General features: G+C 38.6%; 1 protein-coding gene across 4 annotated transcripts in view; it reads left to right on the top strand.

Moving 5' to 3' along the window:
• GRIA1 (glutamate ionotropic receptor AMPA type subunit 1) overlaps window positions 1-27,007 on the top strand; it is a 280,511-nt gene that overhangs the window by 238,443 nt on the left and 15,061 nt on the right. For all 4 annotated transcript variants that reach the window (XM_058171232.1, XM_058171231.1, XM_058171229.1 and 1 more), the window contains 2 exons: window positions 21,615-21,813; window positions 22,754-23,001. In XM_058171232.1, the coding sequence (XP_058027215.1) occupies window positions 21,615-21,813; window positions 22,754-23,001 (447 nt within the window). The remainder of the gene's footprint in view (window positions 1-21,614; window positions 21,814-22,753; window positions 23,002-27,007) is intronic.

Genomic DNA, 27,007 nt, shown 5'->3' with positions numbered 1-27,007 from the left:
ACAGACTTTCTATCACAGAAAGAAAGACTTCCTGGAAATGCTATGGTTTTTATTATAAGCGTGAAGGTTCCTTGGTGCACTTTGAGCTTGGTTGTTTTAGTGTGTTAGCGTGACTAGCACTGATGATGTTATCTTGTTTGTGTAATGAAACATCTGCAAGGAAATAACCAAGCTCAGAGAGGACCTCTGAGGACCCTTCATTTCAACCCTGAGCTACAAATATTCTCCTATTATAAGAGTGTTCTAATATACACCAGCTTGGTTGTGAATTATGATTTGCTCTGTGTTCAAGTCCTACCTATCTACTATTTTTAGGAATTTAGTTAACAGATTCACATACTCAAACTTTGTTTGTGTACTTAGAATTTAGTTAATAACTTCTGTGTGCCTCTTAATTTCTTTCTGTACCCACACTCTGGGAATTCTATGCTTCCACTAGTACAGCTCCTTTTCTTTATCTGTGTTCTGATAACTCCACACTTCATTTAGCTAAAGCTACACTTGCTTTACTACATTAATGTCCTTTTTTTATATTTAATTGCTTTTTAATTAATAACAAAAGGGAGAAAAATACTAAGATTACTAGAGATGGAGATACATACATTGTCAAGAGAATAAAAAGTACATAAAAGTGCTTTAACACAAAAGCAAGAGAAAGATGACAAAGAAAAAAACTGTATGTTATTATTAACAATAAATCGTTTATATTTCTCCAATGCAAATATTCTAATATGTATATATTTCTGATACATATAGAATACATTTAGGAGCTGTGGTAGAACAGTGCTTAGAATGCAGGAGTTCGATCCTGATCACTCAAGGTTGACTCAGCCTTCCATCCTTCCAAGGGTGGTAAAATGAGGGCCCAGATTGTTGGGGGCAATATGCTGACATTTATACACTGCTCAGAGGGTGCTATAAAACGCTATGGAGTATATAACTCTAAGTGCTATTGCTATTTATACAACTATCTTTTTCAAATTGGTTTTATTTTATTTATTTATTTTTATTTTTCAAATTTATATACCGCCCTATCTCCCTAAGGACTCAGGGCGGTTCACAGGCAGTTAAAATACATATAAATACAGATTAAAAAACAACAATTAAAAAACTTATTCTATTGCCCAAATTTAAAATAGTATAAATAATAAAAACCCCTTAAAACCCATAACTTTAAAATCTAATCCAGTCCCGCGCAGATAAATAAGTGTGTTTTAAGCTCGCGACGAAAGGTTCGAAGGTCCGGAAGTTGACGAAGTCCTGGAGGGAGTTCGTTCCAGAGAGTGGGAGCCCCCACAGAGAAGGCCCTTCCCCTGGGTGTCGCCAGACGGCACTGCCTAGCTGACGGCACCCTGAGGAGTCCCTCTCTGTGAGAGCGCACGGGTCGGTGAGAGGTATTTGGTAGCAGTAGGCGGTCCCGTAAATAGCCCGGCCCTATGCCATGGAGCGCTTTTAAATTATACACATAGAGAAAAAATCATATTTATAAACCTGATTGTTCCCATTCAGAACTGATTAAAACAGAGTCCTTGAGGTACAGATAGAAAAGTAGATACAATCACAATCTTCTCCATCCACAAAACTGAAAGTGAATGGGAAGATGCTAGGATACATTATTAGAGAGAAAGTTTAATAGGCTGAGATAAGGAGATGAATTTAAGAGTTGAATTTACTTCGTTTCTCTTTTATAGAGCTATGTGTTAGACTCTAACTAAACTTATTTTGTTAGTACAAATTTGAATATCCTTAGCTGCTCCTTTCTTTTCTAAAAGGAATATCGTGTTTTCTTCCATTTTCAAAAATATTAGCTTCAGATATGGACTTTTCACAATATTTTCATCCATCTAAATGAGCAGTTTGTATATTGTATATTGGTCACTGAGTCTCACTTCTCATTCCCTCCCAGCTATTCAGTGCCATTTTTAATACAATAATCCTGGTCTGGAATGGCAAATATTCCTGTTCATTCTGGCATGACAAACAGATTGCTCTAGCATGGTTTTTTTTTTAATAATTTGACCATTAGCCATGCACCAAAGATGTTCACATAGATTCTTTTTTTGCTGCAACGTGGATGCTGTTGGAGTTCTACGTTTCCCTTCCATGATGCTCCAGGTTATCTTACAATGTTAAATATCTGCAGGTTTTTTTAAAAAAAAAAATACAAGTAATGGGAAGGAAATCAGAGAAAGAGTTAATAAGAATTGAAATAGAAATAAACATGGAAGGTTAATACTGTAAGAATCTTTCCATGTCTGCTGTGGTCCTGAAGAAAATGCATCTTCAAAAGTGCACAAAAAATATGGGAGATGGTGTTTAGAGAAATTAGAGCACTTTTGAATGTAAATTTAGATATGTCACCGAGAATTAAATTATTGTTGCTGATGGGACAACGGCATATAAATGAAACAAAAAAAGAAATGATCGTAAATTTGATAATGGCAGCTAGATTAGTGATGGCTAAATATTGGGGATGAAATTGGGATATTCAAAGAAATGAATGGTATAATGAAATTAGGAGTAGGACAACAAATGATAAATTAACAATAGAAATTAAATTTAAAAAAGGGATGATTCAAACAAACAATTATAATGAAAAACGAGGGGATTTTATAAAATCAGTGTTGGTGGAAGGCAAAGGGAATAAACCTACTCAAGAATATATGTTGTTTTGGAGGGCACAATTAGAATATATTGTATATCTTTTAGGTATTATAGAAGAAGAAATATAAGGGGAGGAAATTGGTCTCCGGGGTGAGGGTGCACTGTATTATTTGTATTTTTTTTCTTTTTTTGTATTTAGATGTGTATGTATATGTTTATATTGTTTGTATTACTTGTATTTAAAATAAATAAATTAAAATGATAGCAGGGTGGGGAAGTATGCATCATATTGAAAGAAATACCCCAGGAATTCCCCAGTAGAGGAATTCTTCACCTCTGAGGTTAATAGCAGCTTGAAAATAAGATTGTTCCTCTGAAAAAAAAAGGTCACCTTTTTCTTTTCACACTGCCGATGATCCTGATCATTATCAACTTCCCCACACACACTGATGATACTTCAGACTGCCTTTCAAATGAAACTTGCACTTAGTATCAAGCCATGAAGATAGAAAGTCTTGCCTTTGGCCAAGGACGGTGAGATGCCGTGATTATTCCAGAACAACCAAGAGTTTTTCTATCTTCAACAATGGCTTCCATAGGTATCGGTATCTGCATTCAACATACAGAATTTACCAGTCATTTATTGTTGCATGTAGATTCAGTAAAATAACACAGGAGTACCAGGTTTCCATAGAATCAGACAATAGATTTAACACATAGTTTTCTTTCTTTATTAAAGTCAGAATATTTACAAATTATAGACATAATATTCAGCACTGAGCAGGTAAAATAGGTATAAAATAGATCATAGAAATGTAGCACGTATAAAAAAATGTAAAATAAATAGGATTAAAATTAAATAGCATTTGCCCAGTATCAGACCATGTCAACAGCATTTTCTCTTGCCTACAAGAGTTCTTTCTCCATACATGTTGAAGGACATGGAATGCACCATAGCATATATGCGATGGACTATTCCCTCCACTTTCACACAGAGTATCTTCTATAGAGGAACCCCATTTTCTTAGGTCGTCCTTTGATCTTCCTATGCCAATTTGCAGTCTCTTTAGCAAAGATACTATAGAGTATCTTCTATAGAGGAACCCCATTTTCTTAGGTCGTCCTTTGATCTTCCTATGCCAATTTGCAGTCTCTATAGCAATTTCCATTCAGGCCAAGGTTGACCTGTATGACCAGGCAGCAGGCAATCATATGGTTGTGCTCAGTTGCCATAGTTCCAGAGCGGTCTGTGGTGGCTAGTTGTTGAGGGGGCAGGAATTTTGAGGAAACTGTTCCTTAATCTCAATCTCAATCTTGGAGATTGGTGGCCCATATTGATGGGTGTTTCTATAGTGGTTGCTTTAATCCACTTTTTCCTGGTGAAATTTTGAATGGAGGGCACCAGCTAGATAGTGCACCTTTTGAACTGGGGTCATTTTTAGACACCCTGTGACCACTCTCGCTGTTTTACTTAGGGCCACATCCACCTGTTTCACAAGCTTTGATCTATACCAAACAGAGCTGGTATATTCTTGTACCAGTTGATACAGCGCTAATGCAGAAATTCTTAATGTGTGTGATTAGGTGCCCCATCTTGTGCCTGTTATTTTCCTTACAGTGTTATTCCTGACAAATACTTTTGGTTTGATATTTTAAAATGGTTCTTGAAAGGTAAGTATACAATCCAGAGTTACTCCAAGATACTTGGAATAGCACTGTGTTCTAGGCTGGTACTGTTCCATCGTACCTGTAGCCTTCTTGATGCCTCACATTTTTTCAGGTAGAAAGCACAAAGTTGTATTTAAGGAGTCGGACTAGATGACCTACAAGGTCCCTTCCGACTCTGTTAATCTGTTAAACTATATTTTTAAGCAGTTTGGCTTCAGTTGGTTATCCCTGTAGTATGTAGTCATTAGGTTTAGAGTTTTGGTATTTTTTTCCTCGATAACCTTGAAAGTTATGCTTTGTGCTATTGCTAGGTTATCAGCTTAATCAAAGCTCCTACTAACTTCCAGCAGTGGCTAGTTATAGATAGATAGATAGATAGATAGATAGATAGATAGATAGATAGATAGATAGATAGATAGATAGATAGATAGATGGATGTTGAACAGCATAGGAGCCAGTGCACGGCCCTGCAGGTCCATTTCTTTGGAGTCTCTATCATCTGTGTGTCCCTGAAAGTTGACATTTTTTTAGTAAGCATCCTATCATTTTCATGAATTTGAAATCCTTTGTAAAGTGAAGGACTTTCTTCAGCAGGACTACATGGTTAACTGTACCATAAGACATGGTGAAATCTATGAACACCATTCCTGTGATTTCCTTCAGTTCGAAGCTGTCTTCTATGTATTGTGTTAGTTTGAGAATTTGAGCTGCACAGTTTTTGCCAGGTCTAAAGTCAGCTTGCTGTGGTATAAGCAGGGGCTCTGCTATTACAGACAATTGGTTCAGGATTAAATGTTCAAATACCTTGTATAAGTGGACTGGGCAAACCATCAGAAGACCTTTGGACCTACTCAACGGTATATGCATATTATCTATATACTACTAAAACTCTTGTTTCTGTTTGTAACCTTCAGTTGGGTGAATTTGAAAATATAGGGCAAAAATTATTGAACCAAAGTAACTCAAATGGGCATGTGGCAATGAAAACTGGAAAAGTTGTGGCTGCTTCAGCACAATATGACTGCATTGCTGCTGCAGCTGCAGTCAAGTGCTCCTCATTTCTAGTGCTCCCTAACAGCTTCCCAGAATTCAGTGGGGAAGCCAACAGCTGTAAAGGCAATAGTTCTGAAACAGTGATCCAAGGTCACAGGTTGTAGTCCTGTAATGTATGGCAGCCTAACCCAATGGCAACCTAACCCAACCTATTTGGGAATGATGGAAGTTGGAATTCTACATATCTGTAGGGAACCAAGATTGAGGAGGATAAAATACGATATCGCAGAGAAAAGATACAACTTACTAAACAGCTCAGAGGTTTTTTGGATGAAAACTATCAAAGTAGAGAAAGACAGAAATCACCTTTATCTCTTCTTGGAAATAACTGGTTTATTTCAGTAATTTTTGAAAAGCATTAAGCACTTTTTATATAGAGAATGGGAAGAGAAGACAACAGTGACTTGAAACATGGTGATATCTGTCTGGCATCATTAGCATTAAGAGGGAGCAGGAAGCAAACCATGAAATTTAATCAGATTTGCATCAACAGAAGTCAAATCAAAATGTCATGCAGATTGGAGGTCATCTGCATTGATATGGCTCTATGATTAAATCCATTTTAAATGTGATCTTACCTTCAGTTTAATCAGAGAAAGAAGCTCGTTATTACTCTGTGCATGGTTGCTACTGTTTAAAAAGATAAATGATACAAATCTCACCTATGGCTGCAAAACTTTATCTTGATTATTTCAGAGAGAAGACAACAGTGACTTGAAACATGGTGATATCTGTCTGGCATCATTAGCATTAAGAGGGAGCAGGAAGCAAACCATGAAATTTAATCAGATTTGCATCAACAGAAGTCAAATCAAAATGTCATGCAGATTGGAGGTCATCTGCATTGATATGGCTCTATGATTAAATCCATTTTAAATGTGATCTTACCTTCAGTTTAATCAGAGAAAGAAGCTCGTTATTACTCTGTGCATGGTTGCTACTGTTTAAAAAGATAAATGATACAAATCTCACCTATGGCTGCAAAACTTTATCTTGATTATTTCAGAGAGAAAGACAGCCCTCTAGCAGAGCACGCATTTTGCATACAGAAGTGTCAGTTTAAATATCCAGGTATAAAGTGATGGATCCTATAGAGAATTGCCACCAATCAAGAATGGACAATGATAAGAAATATTTTTTTTTCTTTTTGGGGATCAGTCCACAAAGTATGATTTCAAGGCATAGCCTGCAACAATATTTCCCCACCTAAAGCTAGTTTTTGGCCAATGCCTGAAGAAAAGTAGGACACTAGGACATACAAATATAAACAAATAAATAAATGTGAAAGAGAAGTTTAAAAAACAGCTAATCAGCAAAGTTTTCTAAAGTCATGATTTTTCCATTGTTAATTGTTAAAAAGAAAGAAAAAACCTTAAAGCATAGAAAACATCAAACATAAAATCACATTTCTATGGTAAGACGAATGTGGGAGTTTTAGTTCTAATATCAGAAAGAGAAAAAAGGAACGTTGCTATTCTTGGGACAATCAAATGAATCATTGTTCTACAAGATTCAAAGCTTTCCTGATTCTCAATCATGCAACAGACTAAAGGAACATATATCACTCCTTCCCAATGAAATTAATATGAGGTGTCCAGTAAATAAGAAAGTAAAACCCAGTTGGGAATAATCCATCAGTGTAGAGCTGTAGAGAATGTAGAGAGGAACTCATGCAGTTCTTGACTCACGACAACAATTGGGGCCAGAATTTTCATTGCTAAGCAAAGTGGTTAAGTGAATCATACCCAATATTGTGACCTTTTTGCCATAGTTGTTAAGTGAATCACTACTTTTGTTAAGTGTTAAGCAACTCTAGCTTCCCCCATTGAATTTGCTTGTTGAAAACCATCTGGAAAGGTTGAAAATGACAGTCAATGACTCCAGGATGGTACAACCCTGGCACTTTATTTTAAATGTTACATTTTTTTTAACATTTAAAAATAGATGAAATCCTTAACCTCTGTTCCTATAGCTAAGGGGTAGGGGACAATTGGAGAGAGCTGTCAATTTTTGCACTCCAGCCTAAGCTTGAGATATTGTCACTGTAGTTCAGGAAGCCATACATTTCATTGGGTACAATAATTGGGAAGCTTTAATCTTTCCTAATTTATTACTTTTTTAGCTTAATATATATTTAGCCTACTTTTCATATAACTACTATTTCCCAAGATAGTTTACATGGTCATCTTCTTCTTCTTCTTTTAATGACCCTATAACCCCTTGCAGGGTGGAGTCCAGGCAATTGAATGGATTACCGTGTTTCCCCGAAAATAAGACCCTGTCTTATATTTTTTTTGAACCCTGAAATAAGCACTTGTCATGTACTCAAAAGCCTGATTGGGCTTATTATCAGGGGATGTCTTATTTTGGGGGAAACAGGGTAGCAGAGTGTTTTAATGGCTGGATACCCTTCCTGTCACCAATGGGGTGTTTTGTTCATCAGATACATTCTCAGTGTGCCCAGAGAGAGAAATATCTGCCTCTACCTAGGATCGAACTCATAGCCTCCTGGTTGTGAGGCGAAAGCTCCACCTCTAGGCTACAACAACACTCCAAGACAGTCTACATTATACTATAAATTAAAGACAAGACATATATAAGAGGAGGAAAAATGAACCCAAAAGTATGTGCTTGTATATCTGTTCAGGCTAGATTGATCTCTCTTTCCTGATATTTCTGTCTGAATGGGTGTTTGCCAACTTAGTGTCCTGCCCTGTTGATGGAGGGGAACTCCAGTCTCAGGACATTTATTCAAATCAAAGCTCAATGTGTTTATATGGTAGGGCGGGATGAAGCAGGAAGCTTCCTGCATTGCCTCTTGTGTGGCTAATCTCAAGGTCCAGATTCTGGTTTCCTTACTATGATCTTCTTCCTGAGCTAGGACTACACAGGCTCCTGGCATACAGATCAGAATGTGTTTCTATGACAAAGTGCCTCTATAAAACAACTATGAGTTGGAAGTACACATTCTGTACAGCATCTGCTCATTCTCTGGCTGATGTAAGACGGCGGTTGGATCTTCTTGCTGTAATCATTTTCCTCAGATGTGGAAGCTTTAGCCAATAAAGGCTGTCAAATGCATATTTATTCAGAAATAGAAAGATTGAATTTGTTGCCAATGCTAAGAGGTAAAAAGAGGTATTGTGTGTTTTTCTTCTGCTCGTCTTTGCTTAAATTCAATTTGTAACAAATATGTCAGTTGAATAAATAACTCTTTATTAAATATGAATTGAATAGCAATCTGGAAGATCTTCCCTAAGTAACACAGATTTAGAAAACCAAATTTGCTGTTCTAATTAAAATGCTGTCATTTTTTAAATGTAGTTTTACACAGGAAACTGGTTCTAGAGAAGGGGGCAGAGTGAAAAAGCCTAAAAAGCTGTTCAAACAATTTTCAAACAGATTTATACTATATATTTTATCATGATCATGTTCATTTTCTATTACAAGTGAGTTCAGCTGAAGAATTGGTGGCCTTGGTAATGATCTGTCAAAAAGAATGCAAAGTACTGTTAGTTTAAGTTACAGTCTGCAAAGATAAGATCAAAGAGCCATGTGTCTGATATGTAAAGTCATAATTCCCTTTTTTTTTTTAATGAGGGAGTATCAGAAAGAAATTATTTGGGTCAAACAAATTAATCCATTAAAGGAGGAAAGCCTGTACAAGAAACCCAGCACATTTTGAGAAAAGATACTTTTATCCTTGGACTTTCATCGGCAGCTACACTAGGAAATGGAAAAATAAAAAAAGGAAAAGGAATTGTAAATAAACATGACAAAGAAAGTGAGCTGATTATTTGGGCAAGAATTCTGGATCTACGCAGAGAAAGATACAACATACAGATGGGATATTAAAATTCACACACTGGGAATAAATATAGAAAGGGCTCATTTGACAGAACAGTACATATGACAATCCTTTCACACATAACATGATTAGCTCTTAGGAAAGACATTTTCGCGCCAACGTAATATGAAGCTGACTTTTTTAGCTTTGCTCTGAAGCACACATCGCACATCAGAATAACTTGGAACATCTTCCTCTACAAAATGCTACTTTTCACATTGAGAGCAATATAATATGAAGGATAGAAGTTAGTGTGCTTCCTACTTTTCCTAATGTCTGAAGATGGCAATGCAATTGTCAATCCAGGAAATTCTATCCAAGAAAAAATAACCTTTACAAATAACAATCAGCCTATACTAACAAAATAAAGTAAATTGGAGTTTTTCTGGAGAAGGATGAATAACAGCTGGATTTCATATTTGAAATTTCTCTTACCACCATGGATCAACTTCCAGTTCATTCATCTATGATTAAAAGCTTTTTACATCTATACTCTAGAGCAGGGATGTTAAATTCAGGGCCTGTGGGCCGGATGCATTATATGTTGGCCACGCCCACCCACAGTTTAGCGAAGGGGGGGGAGTCATAATGTGTCATGTGATGCCAACATGACGCCATGAGTTTGACACCCCTGCTCTAGAGTATCCCTTGACAGATCAGATTACCTTTGAAGTTCCAAACCAGGATACATAGTTTTTGTGTATACCTATTTTTTATTTCAACTGCAGCTCTTTCAATTCTTTTTCCCCCCTACAACTTAATGTGCCTTCAATAACCACAGAGAAATATTTAATTATCAACCAAAGAAAGTTAAGGAAGAATGTGTGGACAGGTTTGTCAACTAACCAATATAATTAGCTTTTTTTAAAACAGCCACTTGATGTACAAAAATCACCATTCTTCTAGGCAAGAATATCAGAATTATAATCTGCTGAAGTTCAGAGACTGGAATCCTGCTAATGCACAGAAACAGGAACATTAAGTACATGAGATATCCTGTATAGTGTCTATGTCACAATATACCAAGTCAGTTAAAATAGGGACCCATCTGGCCAATCTGATTATTTCATCAAAATAGGATTTGGTGGTTTGGTGTCTTTTCTTTTCTCGCTCAAAGCATTAAGCTCTTCTGTGAACATCTACTATCTGTAATTATTATAGATCTGACGTTAAATAAAAGGAGATAATCCTTCCTTCAGGTCAGAGGCACCATATCCAAATGTCAAGTTTTATGATACAACTATTCTGAAGTACTAAAAAGAATTGAAGATAATAATACCTACATACAAAGGGATACACTTAATGTTCCATAAGTGATGGTTGACAAATAATGAGTTTGTCAAGGGTGAAATCATATGGCCAAATAAAATAGCAGTGTGCTGTTAGCTGGGGAAAATGATTTACTCTTTTGACTAAATTGACATAGCTGAAATCACTTTCCAGGTACATGGACTAGGATATTGATGGTGAAGATGATGGTGATGATGATGATTATGGTGATAATGATGACAATGACTTTAGATTCTCAATATCTTCATGCCCATAGTTGGTCTCTTACAAAAGAAGCCAGCTGGGATCTAATAACAAGGATGTTACCCTGTTTCCCCCAAAATAAGACATCCCCTGATAATAAGACCAATCGGACTTTTGAGCGCTTGGCAATAAGGCCAAGCGCTTATTTCAGGGTTCAAAAAAATATAAGACAGGGTCTTATTTTTGGGAAAACACGGTACTTGTTGCTGTTCTATTACGTGAAGCCTAAAATATTGAGCCTTTTGTTTCTCAAAAGAGTGAATATCAGCTATTCATTAATAGAGGATAAAGATAAACCAAGACTTTAGGACCATCTCTTGGATTTAAACTAAACCTAGCTACACCTCTACCAAGAGACTCTTTTAGATTAGCCATTCCTTGAAAAGAAGAGCTTATTCTGCTCTTGTGAAGCATTGGGATTCAACAAAGAACAAGGATTTGTACAAGAACAAGTACAAGTGGACAGAAACTGTCACCCCACTAGGTAGCCCAGACCAAGAAATTAATGCCACAGAAATATATTTTCACCAGTTCTTCTTCTCCCTAAGCTTCTCATGCATTCTTCATCCCTGCAGAGTATCTTTTCAGGAAGTATCTTGTCTTTTGTGTCACCCATCCTAAAATATTATGTGCTTTCCTGTTTAGCTGATTTTTTGAGTGCTAACATTCGTCAGTTTTTCCAACCATGACAACTTTTGGAAAAATTGGGGTAAATCTCCCAGAATTCTAACTAGTTCACCAGATATTCTGGAAAGAATACCCCAATACATTAGGAAGACAGTGTATCAGAATGACTGTTGTACAGTATCTGAATGTGGCTTATTTTTGTGTTAAAATTGTTCAATTATAAATAGAGTAGAGGTGGGGGTAGTTGTTCATGTCTCTATTCAGGCCTTTATGCGCATATATCCATTTTTCTTTTCCTCAGAAATGACAATCCAATAGAACAAATCATGTAATCCCTCTGTAACAGATGCACTGGGACTAAGGAATTAAGCTGACTCTGAGATCTGAAGTCTGGGATCAAGTTAATAGCAGCTGAACCAGTTTGAGCCATATGAGCATCCCAGCTTTAGAGAGAAAGAAAAGCTCTATAAATTGCAGCTGGAGGTAGCATACAAATACACCAGTTTGCCAGTTAAAGTGCTCTTAACAGGAAGCATGAAGACAGTCAATGTCAGGCAATTATTCTTATCTGTAGTGTGTTATAAGTGCTGCTAAGTGACTGGCAAGGAGGAAGAAAAATCTGTAACCTCAAGTTTCTTTTGGATTCTTTCTGCCAGGAGCCCAGGGATCCCTGCAGTTGTACAAGCCAATAAAGGATATTTTGCTCCATCTATCTCTAAACATTTTGGTTCCTTATTTAAGTGGCCATTTTTCCCACAACAGTAAGCAACCTGGTATCCTTCCCAGATACTTTTCTACAAGTAGTTTAATGGCTTAGGTTCTAAGAAACGTTATTAATTTTCAGGTTAGAAATAAAGTCAAATTATGCAGTTTTGTGTATGCTATATTTGGATATGATTCAGGCGTATAATACCATATTTTTCAGAGTATAAGACGCACCTACCTTTTTTGGTGAGGAAAACAAGAAAAAGAAATCTGCCTCTGCCTCCCAGCAATTTTGCCTCGTTGCAGCAAGCAGACTACTTTACTTTGATTTTCGTTTTCAGCATAGCTTGATTGGCACAAGAAAAAAAATCTGCTCTCAGCAATTTACCTCCTTGCAGCAAGCAGCAGAAGCCGGTGCAGCAATAGGCAATGGCAATCCCTGCAGCCTGAAACAGCTGAGAGTCGGAAGGCCAATCCAAGGGACAATCAACTTGTGCTAATTAGGCTGTGCTGTGCTGTTTCAGCCCATTTCAAATTGTTGGGAGGCGGGGGACAGTGGGTGGACAGGGCTACATTAGGTGTATAAGAGGCACCCAAATTTTCACCCTCTTTTAGGGGGGGAAGGTGCGTCTTATACTAGAAAAATATGGTATATCAAAGGATAAAACAGTATATAGCGATTTATTTTTTAAAAATAGAAAATTCTTCTAAGTGCAGAATTGCCACCTGCCACAATTCCTCTCAGAGGAAATACCTCCTTTAATTAAGGAGATTGTTCCATTTGCCATTTTTTATATGGGTAAATCATACTGTCATATTTCCTTGACTATAATAAAAAATAATGCTTTTAGATTAAAAAAACCTATGCTTTTTGCAAGTTTAGAAGACAAGATATTCATTGGACTTAGAACAATCTTTCCCCAACATGACACATTTATATTCATTGGGATTTGCATTCCCAGAATTCAAAAGCATATCTACAGTGGCAGGAACTCTGAGAATTGCAGTCCCAATATATTTCAAGGCTCCAAAGTTAAGAATAACCTTTTGTTTTATACATGTCGCAATAGCAATAGCAACATCACGTAGACTTATATACCATTTTACAGGGCTTTACAGCCCTTTCTAAGCAGTTTACAGAGTCAGCATATTGCCCCCAACAATCTGGGTCCTCATCGACCTTGAAAGGATGGAAGGCTGAATCTGGTGAGATTTGAACTGCCAAATTTCAGGTAGCTGGTACTCAGCAGAAGTAGCCTGCAGTACTGCATTCTAACCACTGCACCACCATGGCTCAGATAGTCCTCAGCTTATGATTACAATTGGGACTGGAACTTCCATCAGTAAGAAAGTGGTTGTTAAGTGAATCACACCGAGTTTTATTTTTACTACAGTTATCAAGCAAATTACCACAGTCCAGGGGTGAAATTCTCCCAGTTCGGACCGGATCAGCTGATCAGAACCTTTCGCTGTGAGCTTAAGACACATCTATTTATTTGCGCAGGACTGGACTAGAATTTTTAAATTTTAAATTTGGTTTTAACGGGATTTTTTATTATTTTTATTGCAATTTTTAATATTCGGCCTTATTTAATAAGTTTTTTAAATTGGTGTTTTATTTTGTATTTATATGTATGTTTTTATTAGGCTGTAAACTGCCCTGAGTCCCTCGGGAGATAGGGCGGTATAAAAATATGATTAAATAAATAAATAAATCTGGTAGCGATGGCGGTGGGTGGTTCGGAGAACCGGTACCAAAAATCCCTGGTCCCCACGCCTATGCCCACCCAATCGCCCGCTTGCCCTCTTGCCGCTTCTTCTAAAAAATGCTTTTAAAAGGTAAAAATAAGGCTCTGATGAGCACAGCTGAGCTGCCTGATCATCAGAACTTTTTTTTTTTACTTTTAAAAGCAATTGTTTTACAACCTATTTGGCTGAACAGGTTGTGAAAAAAATGCTTTTAAAAGTAAAAAAAAAAAAAAGATTGTGCGCCACAGCTAATTAACCCCCCCATGCGCGCTGTTCTACTTACCCATCTTTTGACATGCACTGTGCGGGCATGCACACTTACATTTGGTGCCTGGGGCACACTATGCATGCGCACACACAGTGCTCATGCGCAGCCAGAGAACTGGTAGTAAACCGGTTCAGATTTCACCATTGCCACAGTCATTAAATCAATCATAAGTTGTTAAGTGAATTGGGCTTCACCCGTTGGCTTTATTTGTCAAAAGTCCCCTGGGAAGGTTGCACTTGGTGATAACATGACCCCAGGATGCGGCAACTCTTATAAATACGTGTAAATTGCCAAGCTCCCAAATTTTAATCATGTGTACCACATGGGGATAGCACAACGGTGACAAATGTGAGAATGGGTAATAAGCTACTTTTTTTAGCTACATCATAATTTTAAATGGATGATCATAAGTCTAGAATTTCCTATATTCTCTTTTGGAGAAATCCATTGCTTTGGGGAAGGACAATGAGCAAATAGCCAAATCCAGAATATTTTGATACTTTAGGACCTATCTGATGAAATATTACAAAAAACAGACTCTTTTTCTTGGATGACAATGAAAAGAGGTTCTGTGTTTTGCCTAAGTAAGGGGTTATTATGCAGGGCAGGCCACAGAGGACTAGAACTGTTCTCTCCTGCCATTCAAGTTGCCCTAACTTTATAACTTGATCTCCATTAAATTACAGAACTGAACTGAAACACCCTTCCTGAAAGAAAGATTTGAGCTTTTGTTTATTTTTGGCAATTGAATTATCCTTGCAGGCTGAGAAAGTATAGAAGATTAAATACCAAAAGAGTCCTAAGAGCCTCAACTCTGGGCACAAAATGCCAGCCATTTAAAAATTACAAAGGCAGCATATAATTTGCACAGTTGGTAAGGTAGAAAAACTCAATACTGTAACAGGAGTGGGCTTACCAGTCGGAGTTTCACCCTGACGCTACATTATTCTTTTTTCACTTCTTTCACAAATCTGAAGAATAGAAAATAACTACCTTGCTGTTATATTCTCTCAGACTTCACATTGAAGAATTCCCCTGCCTTGTTAATTTAATTTTTAAGAGGACCAGATAATGATAATCTTCATTTATACCTGCCCCATTTTTTCACTAATATTTCTTTCATTTCTTTCCCAATGATAAACTTTCGGGGGTGGGTGGGGTGAAACTGCAAGTTAACAATAACAACTTTGCATTTAACAAATAAATCATATTGTGCCTTAACCTGATGACATGATTTTTACAGAAAGAAAAGATAAGGGCTAGATACCGCCAACATTTGAACTATAAAGTATCATACCACATTTTAGACTCATCTATCCCAGAATCACACTAGGAATATTATCTGAAACTGTCAGACATTTGTTAAAGAGGGTTTTTTTTCTGAATCTTATATATTTTTCTCGACATTCAAAGATGATGGTATTTATACTTGCAGTGAGAAAGATGGATTTCATTTCCCCCTTTTCAGACCAAGCTTAACCAATCTTTCTCCTTCTCTATGTTGGCATAAATTATACTAGCATGAAATTTCCTCTCCTTATTGCTAATTCCTATCTTGACTCTTCCCCGTCCCTTCTGTCACTGGACTCTCCTCCTAAGTTACAGATAACAAAGCATAGCCAATTTTATTTACCTTGTAGATGTCATTATGCCCTGTCAGCTTCAGGGGCAAAAGACAAATACCGATACACCTAAGAATGGCTTAAGCCTTTCTCATTCATGTACCAGAAAGGAGATTATGGGGATATGGAAATATATATATTTCCAGGGCATTTTTACTCCATGTTTAAGTACTATAATGGCTCCTAAAACTTGAATATTTATTCATATTTGCAACTGGAAATATAGGTATATCAAATAATAACTCTTCCACAGGCCAATTCTGGGTGGAATTTAAAGCAAGGTAATATAAATAATATTGAATGCCGTAATGAGTAAAAGCTCTCCCAAAGTAAATATGTAAATATCACATTTTAGAAAGATAGATGCTATTTGAATTGCATCCTTTTATCTTCCAGAGCAAATTTTGAAAAAATAGGCCTATAATTTGCAATACTGGTTAAGGTGTATCATTTCCTGACAGTTAGAACAATTAATAAGTAGAACGACTTGCCTGCAGAAGTTGTGAATGCTCCAATACTGGAAATTTTTAAGAAAATGTTGGATAACCATCTGACTGAGATGGAGTAGGGTTTCCTGCCTGGGCAGGGGGTTGGACTAGAAGGCCTCCAAGGTCCCTTCCAACTCTGTTGTTGTTGTTGTTGTTGTTGTTTTTGTTTTGTTAGGACTATAATGTAGCATTCTCCACAAAGTACGTTTTACTGAATTTAATAGGATTTTAGCTTTTTAAAAGATATCATAAATGACTCTACACATCACTAGGAACTCATTTTCCAACGATTTTAAAAGTAGTTGCAAGAATTCTTTTAAATAAACTGAAACAGAAGATATAGATAAATGAATACTGATGGACCACTTTTACAAATAATTATATGTTTGGTAGTCCAATAAAGCTAAAGCATGCAGTGGAAAAAAACAGAGCAGAACCTATGCTTAAAATTATTTTGATTTGCTGGGCTCTTTAAACATAATATTTGTCCTTCACTTTGCCCTAGAGAAACCAACATAATGGCTGGGTCACACCATCCTTTTCTGTAAACTGTACTTTCTGCCGGATAAAGCAGCTAGAATAAGATCTTTCCCAATTGTTAAAATATATAGGTTTCTTCACAACAGACCTATAGAACTGTAGGCAGCTACTTTCTTTAATGTGTGAGGTTTTCGTTACAAAGCAAGGAAGTTGAAATACCACTACTCTGTTTCTTACTTATTTTCTTTTTAAAGACCATTCTTCCTTTTACACTATAAAACTGTCCTGTTACTAATTTTGAAATGGGCTGAGCTGAAGGCCTTTAGAGATTTTTTTTTTCTTTCCACACATAAACATAAGATAGTCTCACTTCAGTTTTACAAAGAAATTCAGTAGTTCAATTCCTGTTCTCCCTAATTTTACTTATATTAACCATATCTATTGCACTGGACAAAGAAATAGTATCAATGTGCTAACTAAATTTCATTTATTAAATTAATGTCCATAAGCATATATATATGTGATATTACGTATCTCATTTTTTCTGCAACACAGAGGCAAGGCTTTCATGATGGTTAGTGCAAACGGTCTTCCTTTTATCATATTGTGATAACAAAAACCCCATTCTGTTCTTCCATTGTTTCATTTTTCGTATGATGATTTTCTACATTTTATGATCTATCTGCAGTGGCAAATTGAAGATGATGGAGATAGATGTCAGTTAATCATTAAAAAAGCCCTCTATTTTTCTTCCATCAATGTATTTCTTCCATGTGCTTTATTAGTGGTGTCCTAGTAGGTAATTGATAATACTGATGTATAGAGATTATTAGTGAAGCTAACTGGCAGCTGTTATATATAGGTCTAGCTAATTCTTCATCCTCGTTTAGGCCAAGAGCTAATTGTGAATGCTGCTTACCAAGAATTCATTCATTCCCTGAGTTTTGTAGGTTGCAATCTGAAAGGGCTGTAAATGGCTGTCATTCCCATCTTAAAACAGGATTAACATACAAAATATAATAATAATAATAATAATAATAATAATAATAATAATAATAATAATAATAATAATAATAATAATAATAATAATAATAATAATAATAATAATTTAATTTGTATACCGCCCTTCTCCCGAAGGACTCAGGGCGGTGAACAGGCAAGTAAAATACAAACAGAAACATACACAATATTAAAACAATCCTTAAGAAACTTATTCAATTTAGCCAAGAAATTTTAAATGACATTACACCCTATAAAATTACAGAAATATAAAACCCATTAAAATTCAATTAAAATTTAAAAATCAGGCCAGTCCAGCCATACGAAATAAATAGGTTTTAAGTTCGCAGCGAAAGGTCCTAAGGTCAGGCAATTGTCGAAGCCCAAAGGGAAGCTCGTTCCACAGGGTAGGAGCCCCCACAGAGAAGGCCCTCCCCCTGGGGGCCGCCAGTCAACACTGTTTGGCTGATGGCACCCTGAGGAGTCCCTCTCTGTGGGAACGCACCGGGCGCTGGGAGATAGAAGCCGGCAGTAGACAGTCCCGTAAGTAACCCGGTCCTAAGCCGTGGAGCGCTTTAAAGGTGGTAACCAATACCTTGAAGCGCACTCGGAAAACAACAGGTAGCCAGTGCAGTCTGCGCAGGATAGGTGTTACGTGGGAGCTCCGAACCGCTCCCTCAATAACCCGCGCAGCCACATTCTGGACTAGCTGAAGTCTCCAAGTGCTCTTTAAGGGGAGTCCCATGTAGAGAGCATTGCAGTAGTCCAAGCGAGAGGTAACGAGAGCGTGAGTGACTGTGCATAGGGCATCCCAGTCCAGGAAGGGACGCAACTGGCGGATCAGGCGAACCTGATAAAAAGCTCTCCTGGAGACGGTCGTCAAATGATCTTCAAAGGACAACCGCTCATCCAGGAGCATGCCCAAGTTGCGTACCCTCTCCATCGGGGCCGATGACTCGCCCCCGACAGACAGCCGCATCTGCAGCTGACTGTACCGGGGTGCCGGCATCCACAGCCACTCCGTCTTGGAGGGATTAAGTTTGAGCCTGTTCCTCCCCATCCAGACCCGTATGGTTTCCAAACACCGGGACAGCACTTCGACAGCTTCGCTGGGGTGGCCTGGGGTGGAAAAGTACAGCTGAGTGTCATCAGCGTACAGTTGGTATCTCACCCCAAAACCACTGATGATCTCGCCCAGCGGCTTCATGTAGATGTTGAACAGGAGGGGTGAAAGAATCAATCCCATCCCCCACACATGAGGCACCTCGGAGTCGATCTCTGCCCTCCTGTCAACACCGTCTGCGTCCGGTCAGAGAGGTAGGAGGAGAACCACTGATAAACGGTGCCTCCCACCTCCAAACCCCTCCAACCGGCGCAGCAGTATACCATGGTCGATAGTATCAAAAGCCGCTGAGAGGTCTAATAGGACCAAGGCAGAGGAATAACCCTTGTCCCTGGCCCTCCAGAGATCATCCACCAGCGCGACCAAAGCTGTCTCCATACTGTATCCGGGCCAAAAGCCAGACTGGAATGGGTCTAGATAGACAGCTTCATCCAGGTACTGGGGTAGCTGACATGCCACCGCACTCTCTACAACCTTCGCCGTGAAGCAAAGATTGGAGACTGGGCGGTAATTTCCTAAAACAGCTGGGTCCAGGGAAGGCTTCTTGAGGAGAGGTCTCACCACTGCCTCTTTCAAGGCAGTGGGAAAGACCCCCTCCCGCAAAGAAGCATTTGTAATCCCCCGGAGCCAGCCTCGTGTCACCTCCTGTGTGGCCAGTACCAACCAGGAGGGGCACGGATCCAGTAAACATGTGGTGGCATTCAACCTACCCAGAAACTGGTCCATGTCCTCAGGAGTCACAGGGTCAAAATTATCCCAAACCACCTCAACAAGACGAGTCTCGGAACTCTCGCTTGGATCTACCCAATTTTGATCCAATCCGTCCCGAAGCTGAACGATTTTATCGTATAGATAACCGTTAAACTCCTCAGCACGCCCTTGTAGGGGGTCGTCCTGCCCCTCCTGTTGAAGGAGAGAGCGGGTCACCCAAAACAGGGGGGCCAGGCGGTTATCTGCCAACGCAATGAGGGAGGAAACGTAGGAACGTTTCGTATCCCTCAATGCCACTAGGTAGGTCCTGCTATAGAACCTAACTAGTGTCCGATCAGCCTCAGAACGGCTGGATCTCCAGACACTCTCTAGGTGTCTTCTCCGGCGTTTCATCTCCCTCAACTCCTCGGAGAACCAAGGAGCTGGTTGAAACCGACGCTGGGTCAGAGGCCGCAAAGGCACAACACGGTCCAAAGCTCCAGCTGCGGCCTGTTCCCAGGCCGCGACTAGTTCTTCAGTCGTGTCGTGGGCCAGATTCTCGGGAAACAGCCTAAGCTCCGTCAGGAACCTCTCTGGGTCCATCAGGCGCCTGGGACGGAACCAACGCATTGGTTCCGTCTCCCTGCGGTGGTGGGTAGCGGTCAGAAAGTCTAGACGAAGGAGAAAATGATCTGACCGTGACAAAGGTACGACAACTAAATCATTTAAAACCAGATCATTCAACCACTGGCCAGAGATAAAGATCAAGTATAGGGTGCCTCCCCCGACGTGGGTAGGGCCGTCAATTAATTGAATTAGGTCCATGGCCATCATGGAAGCCATGAACTCCCGAGCCGCCGAGGATGCCACGCCGGTTAATGGCAAATTGAAATCCCCCATGGCCAACAGTCTAGGGGTTTCAATTGCCAACCCGGCCAGCAACTCCAACAGCTCGGGCAGGGCTGTTGTCACGCAGCAAGGAGCCAGGTACGTGATCAGCAAGCCCACCTGAGTCCTATGACCCCACTTCACGTAGAGGGATTCACATCCAGCTATCTGAGGCACAGTGGTCTCCCTCGGCTCCAGACTCTCCTTAATAATAACCGCCACCCCGCCACCCCTACCCTGGGCCCTCGGCTGATGGAATGCTAGGAAACCTGGTGGGCCCATCTCCACTAGGGGAACCCCCCCCCTTCGGTGCCCAACCAGGTTTCCGTAATGCCCATAACTTTCGCAGTCCCTTCCTGAATTAGATCTGAAATCAGGGGGGCTTTATTAACCACGGACCTTACATAACATCAGCCGAAGGCCCAGGTCCCGAGTACTCTGGCCACTCGAGTCATGGGAAAATCCTGGGGGGCCGGAGCATGCAATCGCTCGTAAACAGTGAGAGCAAACCCCCGAAACCTGATGTGCCCCCCCCTTCCGTCATATCTGCCTCTCCCACTTACCGTATTAATAGCTCGACTCTGATAAGCTGGAACGACGCCCCTCCCTGCTACCTTCGGACCTGTTAAGTTACCGCTGCGAACACATGATGGACTTAGCACCCTCCCTGACGGGTTTCCCTCCCTACCCATCCACCCCCCCGACTCAAACCCGTCAATTTCCCTCCCCCCCTTAAAATTTCCATTAAAACTCCCCCGTAAAAAACGATTAAAACAGTTTCTTAAAAATCCCCTAAGCCTCCTAGATTTAGCATGCCAACTCTCGGGGTTCCAAAACCCGTCCTCAAGATGTGCCCTCGATAGTGTGGAGGGTCAGACCTGCGAGAGAGGGGAATCTCGCAGGGCAAGAAGGTCCGCAGTTGAAAATCTTCGCATAAATAAAAAGTACAGTACGGTTAGCAGTCCATCCAAGCCGGTCAAGATGTCACTGCAGCAGGACTAGGCTCCCTGGCTGGCGAGATAGACCGTGGACTTCCAGGACTCCGTGGGGCTGTTACTCTACCCCCAAGCCCAAATGGCCACCACTTGCCCCAGGTCCAGATGAAACCAGCCATTCTCCTCCAAGCCAGTCCATTCGGCCTCGATGTTAAAAGTAATAATAATAGTATAATAAAATAATTATTCCATTAGTCCTTCTGTGGAAACAGATTCTACATATTACCTTTCTTATTTTCTCATTGTATCTTTTGTTACATTTTCTTTTTCGGTAGATCCCTGTCTGGACGCATAGTTGGTGGAGTTTGGTGGTTTTTTACTTTGATCATCATTTCATCTTATACAGCCAATTTAGCTGCATTTTTAACAGTAGAGAGGATGGTGTCTCCCATAGAAAGCGCAGAAGACTTGGCCAAGCAAACAGAGATTGCTTATGGGACTTTGGATGCTGGTTCTACTAAAGAATTCTTTCGGGTAAGAGAAATTAGTTCTGATTTTCATGTACAAAAGCAAGACTTGTGCTAGCCCAGGAAATATAGCCCATCTGCCAGATACCATAAATACCCTTGAAACATGTAGTAATTATACGCTTCCACAGATTACTGAGTAATTACACTTAGCAGCATCAAAAGTAATTACCCTGTGACTTGTAGCTCAGGTTTAGAGAATAATAAATACTTAGTTAGCTCTGTAATTTAATGGCACCATTTACAGTATGCAAATATATTTAAGTTATTCAACAGTGGCTTACATACCAAGCCACCAAAAGTACACTTCTTTTCTGTGGTCTAGTGTCTTTTGTCTCTCACTTCTCTCTAATGTTTTCTTCAGTCTTCCTGCTCAAGTTTGTGGACTGCAGTACAGTTCTGTTGCTTTTATTCTCAGTCCGATGAGTTTGACTAATATGGAGTCAGACTATTTCAGTGTTGTCTTTTCCAAGTGGCAGTTATTTTCCAGAAGGCTTTCCTATCCCAATATCCTTTAAACACCAGAGATTTGAGGAATTCAAATTGAGATACCTGGTTTGCATGCTTTCTTTCCCTTTTGCCACTAAATTACATTTCCTTTTTAGGATTAGAATTTAGCAAATGTGCTACCACTTCCAACATAATTCCTACAATCTGGCTTTCACAAAAGCTTTTAAGTTTTAAATTACTTTTTCTTCTATCTCCCTTCTGCTTGAGGTAATTTTTATTCCATAAAATGTGCCACTGAATGGCACCAATTCATATAATCCATCCATTTCTCTGTTCACCTCTATAAACCAGCCCCTAATTTGAGTAATATCCTTTCTTTAGCTGTGCACTGTGTAGGCACACACAGCCCAACAAATTTGTGTCTTCCTTGGTGTATGAATCTCTGCTCTGTGTATTAACGCATGCTAAGAGCAGCGGATTTATGCTATTCTGGACAGAGATCTAAAATAGCGGTTTTTGAGAAGATGTGGACGTACATGAAGTCAGCTGAGCCCTCTGTTTTCGTGCCGACAACAGAAGAGGGGATGAAGCGTGTGAGGAGATCCAAAGGGAAGTATGCCTACCTGCTAGAGTCCACCATGAATGAGTACATTGAACAGAGAAAACCATGTGACACCATGAAGGTGGGAGGTAACTTGGATTCCAAAGGCTATGGCATTGCAACGCCAAAAGGTTCACCACTGAGGTAGGTAGATTAATGTGTTGCTTCTTTCCCTTCATCCCCAGCAGTTGATGCATCCATAAACATCCTGCTAATTTTCATTACCACGTATAGCTAATAAAACTGGGTGAGGAAGGAAAATGAAAAAGTAATTACGAGCAGGGAAGTTTTCTGCCAGACTGCTTCTAAATGATGATAGGACTTCCAGGATTCCTGAATGCTGTAGCCTCACAGTTATATTTGTTTTCTTTGCTAAACGGGCCCAAACTGTAAGAACAAAAGAAATTTGTGACAACCTGGCTATTGCTTAATGGGGCATTATTTTGAAATAATGTGATTGTTTTCGGGTATGCATGCCAATCATGTAATATTTATTATATCTCTTCTTTGGTTAAAGAAATTCTAGTATAAAAATATTTAGGTGTGTGCATGTCTGAGCAAAGAAATGCAAATCTATATAGGGCAACTAAATGGAAAAGCTAACTGTTTTCCTGTTAGGTAGACAACAAATGGATGAAAGGACAATTATCTCCATTAACCACTGATAGAACCTAGTTAATAAAATGTACCATATGCAAAGGTTGCAAAAAAAGATGTTATGTTGTCCATAAAATTGTAGACAGAATGTAGCATCCACAATCATAGGATACAAAGTGGCTCAGCAAAAGAAAAGATTATAAGAATCCACCAGTCACCAAGACAGAAAAGACAATAGAAAAGACAATAGCTATGCAGAGAAAAAGTCTGTAGATGGGATTACATAGAAGCTAGGGCTGCAGGAATCCACCAGCACTTTAGGTATGTAAAGAACACATATCCCATGCTATTACTCACAAAATATAATAATATAACAAATGTGTTTGGATTTTCTCACTACAACCAAGATACTTGGTGGGGGAAAGACAAGAACTGCCAGAAAAAAAAATGAAAGTATAGATATGAGCCTGGAGATTAAACAAAGAACAAAATAGCCGGATGTGATTTGCAATGTTCATTTTCAATGTAAATTCTAAATGTATATTAAAATATTTTCTTTTTTCTTTGAAGATGCAAATACACATAGTATACCCAACCACAGAAAGAGAGAGAGAGAGACAAATTCTACTGTTGATTTCATCTTCTTTTTCAAAATGTCCTTCTGATATGTCAATAGAGTGGGACAGAAGAATAAGTTAGACATATTTGTTCTTGATTTACTTTCCAGTTCAATAGAAGCAACCAGGAGGGAACATTTTGCTTTTCCATTGGATCTAATGGTGCTTTTTTATATACATATGGCCTCAGTTTCTGTCTCATTATGTCTGTTATTTGTGGTCATTTTAACTGTTTATCTAATGCTATATGCTCTTCAGACAACTTCTGGCATCTATTCCACTATCTGGAAATATCCAAGAATTGCATCTTATTTTGTGACTAACTGACTGTTTCATCCAAGTCAGTATAAATTTAACCATTGAAGTCAATCGGATCATAATGTTATATGTAAGGTATCCATTTTACAAATGATTCCCCAGCTGTGATGGATCATTTGGGCAGAATCTATGGACATCAGTGATTATTGAATTCAGGTCCTTTTCACATTTCTAACTGGTTTATATTAAATACTGTAATGTCCCATTGTAGTATAATTTTTAAGTGCAAATTATTAATTAATTAAGCTAATGTGTTAATATCTGAAGACTTAATTTCAGATTGGAACCATGAGAATTCATACAAGTCAATATATAACTCTATTGTCTTCATCCAGTATGAAAACAATGGGCATATCTAACGTGGGAAGAGGCTGAAATAATGTATCTCATTCTATGGAAACTGATCCATAGCATCCTAGATGAAACCAAAACTATCAAACAGTGGCTGCATATTAAAATCTTCCCTGACTACTTCCATCATTGCAACCTCTTGGACTGCAATGTGTTCAGATTCTTTGGTCAGTGCCATTTTTCCTCAAACTATCCTGAGAAATGCCTCTTGTTGAAGCATTCTACTGATTCCCAACTTTTATGTCATCACAAGCTACAGTTCAGGGGTGAAATCTACTTACCTACATGTGTGCGCAGATCTTCTGCGCATGCGCAAAACCTTCTGTGCATGTGCAGAAGGTACAAAACACATTACTTCCTGGTTAAAACCAGGAAGTAATGACACCCAGGTGGGTGGGCGGAGCTTTGCTCCGCCATTGCTACTGGATCGCCAAACCACTGGCCATGATCGCTACCAGATCACCAGATCTGGTCAGAACCGGGAGCATTTCACCTCTGCTACAGTTCTAGATTAAGGGCTGATCAGGCTGCATGCATGAAATTTACAGATAATTCTGTACCTGCTCACTTACAAATAAGTTCTATAGCTTCCAGTTGCTCATTCTTCAGTAAAGTTTCTTCTTAACCCTACTGAAGAATTTGCAAATCAGGGCTGAAAAAATCCAGATGGCCACTAGATTATTAGATGATCTGTATCTACAGTATATCTGTATGCCATTCAGGAATTATTAGGATGTTTTGAAGCATAGATCTAAGAACTCTACTCATCAAGATTTTTAATTGTATTGATATTTGGAATCTAACTGTTAAACGTATGGATAAGACTTGGCCAGAATTCTTCGGTATTAGAAAAATATCACTTCCTTCACTTTTACTTTAGCCAAATGAAAATCTAAAATGTTCTCACACAATGTAACCTTTATATACAAATATAATATACAATTGGATGAAGACTAACACTGTGAAAGCCGCCCTGAGTCTTCGGAGAAGGGCGGGATATAAATTCAAATAAAATAAAATAAAATAAATAAATAAATAAATAAATAAATAAATAAATAAATAAATAAATAAATAAATAAATAAATAAATATAATGCTCTTTTGAAGTTATTACTAAATTTCTAGATACTGTTAATAGCTGGTTCAATGGAGATTATATAGTCATTTAATTTGATTTGGAGCTATTTGTTTTATTACAGAAAATAGCATATGATTTGTTGGTTATTGATCAAAATCAAGATTGACTGACTGATAGCAGAAGATGACAAAAGCATGGTGCAAACATCAGGAATTGAAATTACACCAAGAAGCATTCAGCGTATATTGCAGTATTAGTGGTCCCAAACCATAGAGAATAATGGCACATTTATATTGGGTTGTTCAGTAGTGTTGAAATAGTAATGTAAACCACTTGCTGGCTGAGAATTCTTATTTCAACACATTTGTACACAGGGCAGTTTTGGAATGGCTGATTTACATAGCCATTAAAAGGGGGTCTGTTGCATCTAATTTCAGAGTAGCTGCTAAAATATACCTTAACAGGCAGTCTTTGAGGAACAGACCTGAGTGTGCCACATGCATTTATACATACAGTAGTGGTCAAAATTGTGGAAACCTTTTGAGAAAAGTGTATTTTTGAGGTTTGATGGCTAATAACACCATTTTTGGGGGGATGGGAGTTTCATATCAGATAATCATATTCCACTGTTGGAATGGCCTGGAAATAGACCAGACCTTAACCCAATTGAAAATCTATGGAGCCGACTAAAGAAACCGGTTAGTCAGAAGCAACCCAGCAATAAAACACAGTTAATAAAAGCAATCATTCAATCTTGGTTTCACTTTATAACAGCTGCAGAACTAAAAGACTTGGTTCACTCCATGGGAAGATGCTGTAAGGCCATAATTCATGCTAAAGGTTACCCAACTAAGTATTAACTGATGTGATAATTTTTGTATATCCCATTTTTTTCTACGTGTTTCACTTTTCTTCTTTATACTGTAACTGCTGTGCTAATAGCAAATCCTTCAAAAAAAAGGTATTGCATTAAATTCTTGATTAAATTATCTTTCCATTGATACATAATTTTATGGTACTACTATTCCCAAAAAAAAAAAAGGTGGTATTATTAGCTAGTTTTAGAAAATACACTTTTCCCAAAAGGTTTCCACAATTTTGGCCACTACTGTACATACCAGATTGGTAGCCCAAGTATACACATGTAAGAAGCTGGAGCTTCACATGGCTGATTAAAACACATTAATACA

This window comes from Ahaetulla prasina, chromosome 2, assembly GCF_028640845.1.
Source record: "Ahaetulla prasina isolate Xishuangbanna chromosome 2, ASM2864084v1, whole genome shotgun sequence".
Taxonomy (NCBI): Eukaryota; Metazoa; Chordata; class Lepidosauria; order Squamata; family Colubridae; genus Ahaetulla; species Ahaetulla prasina.
This window is presented reverse-complemented; position numbering and strand designations above follow the sequence as displayed.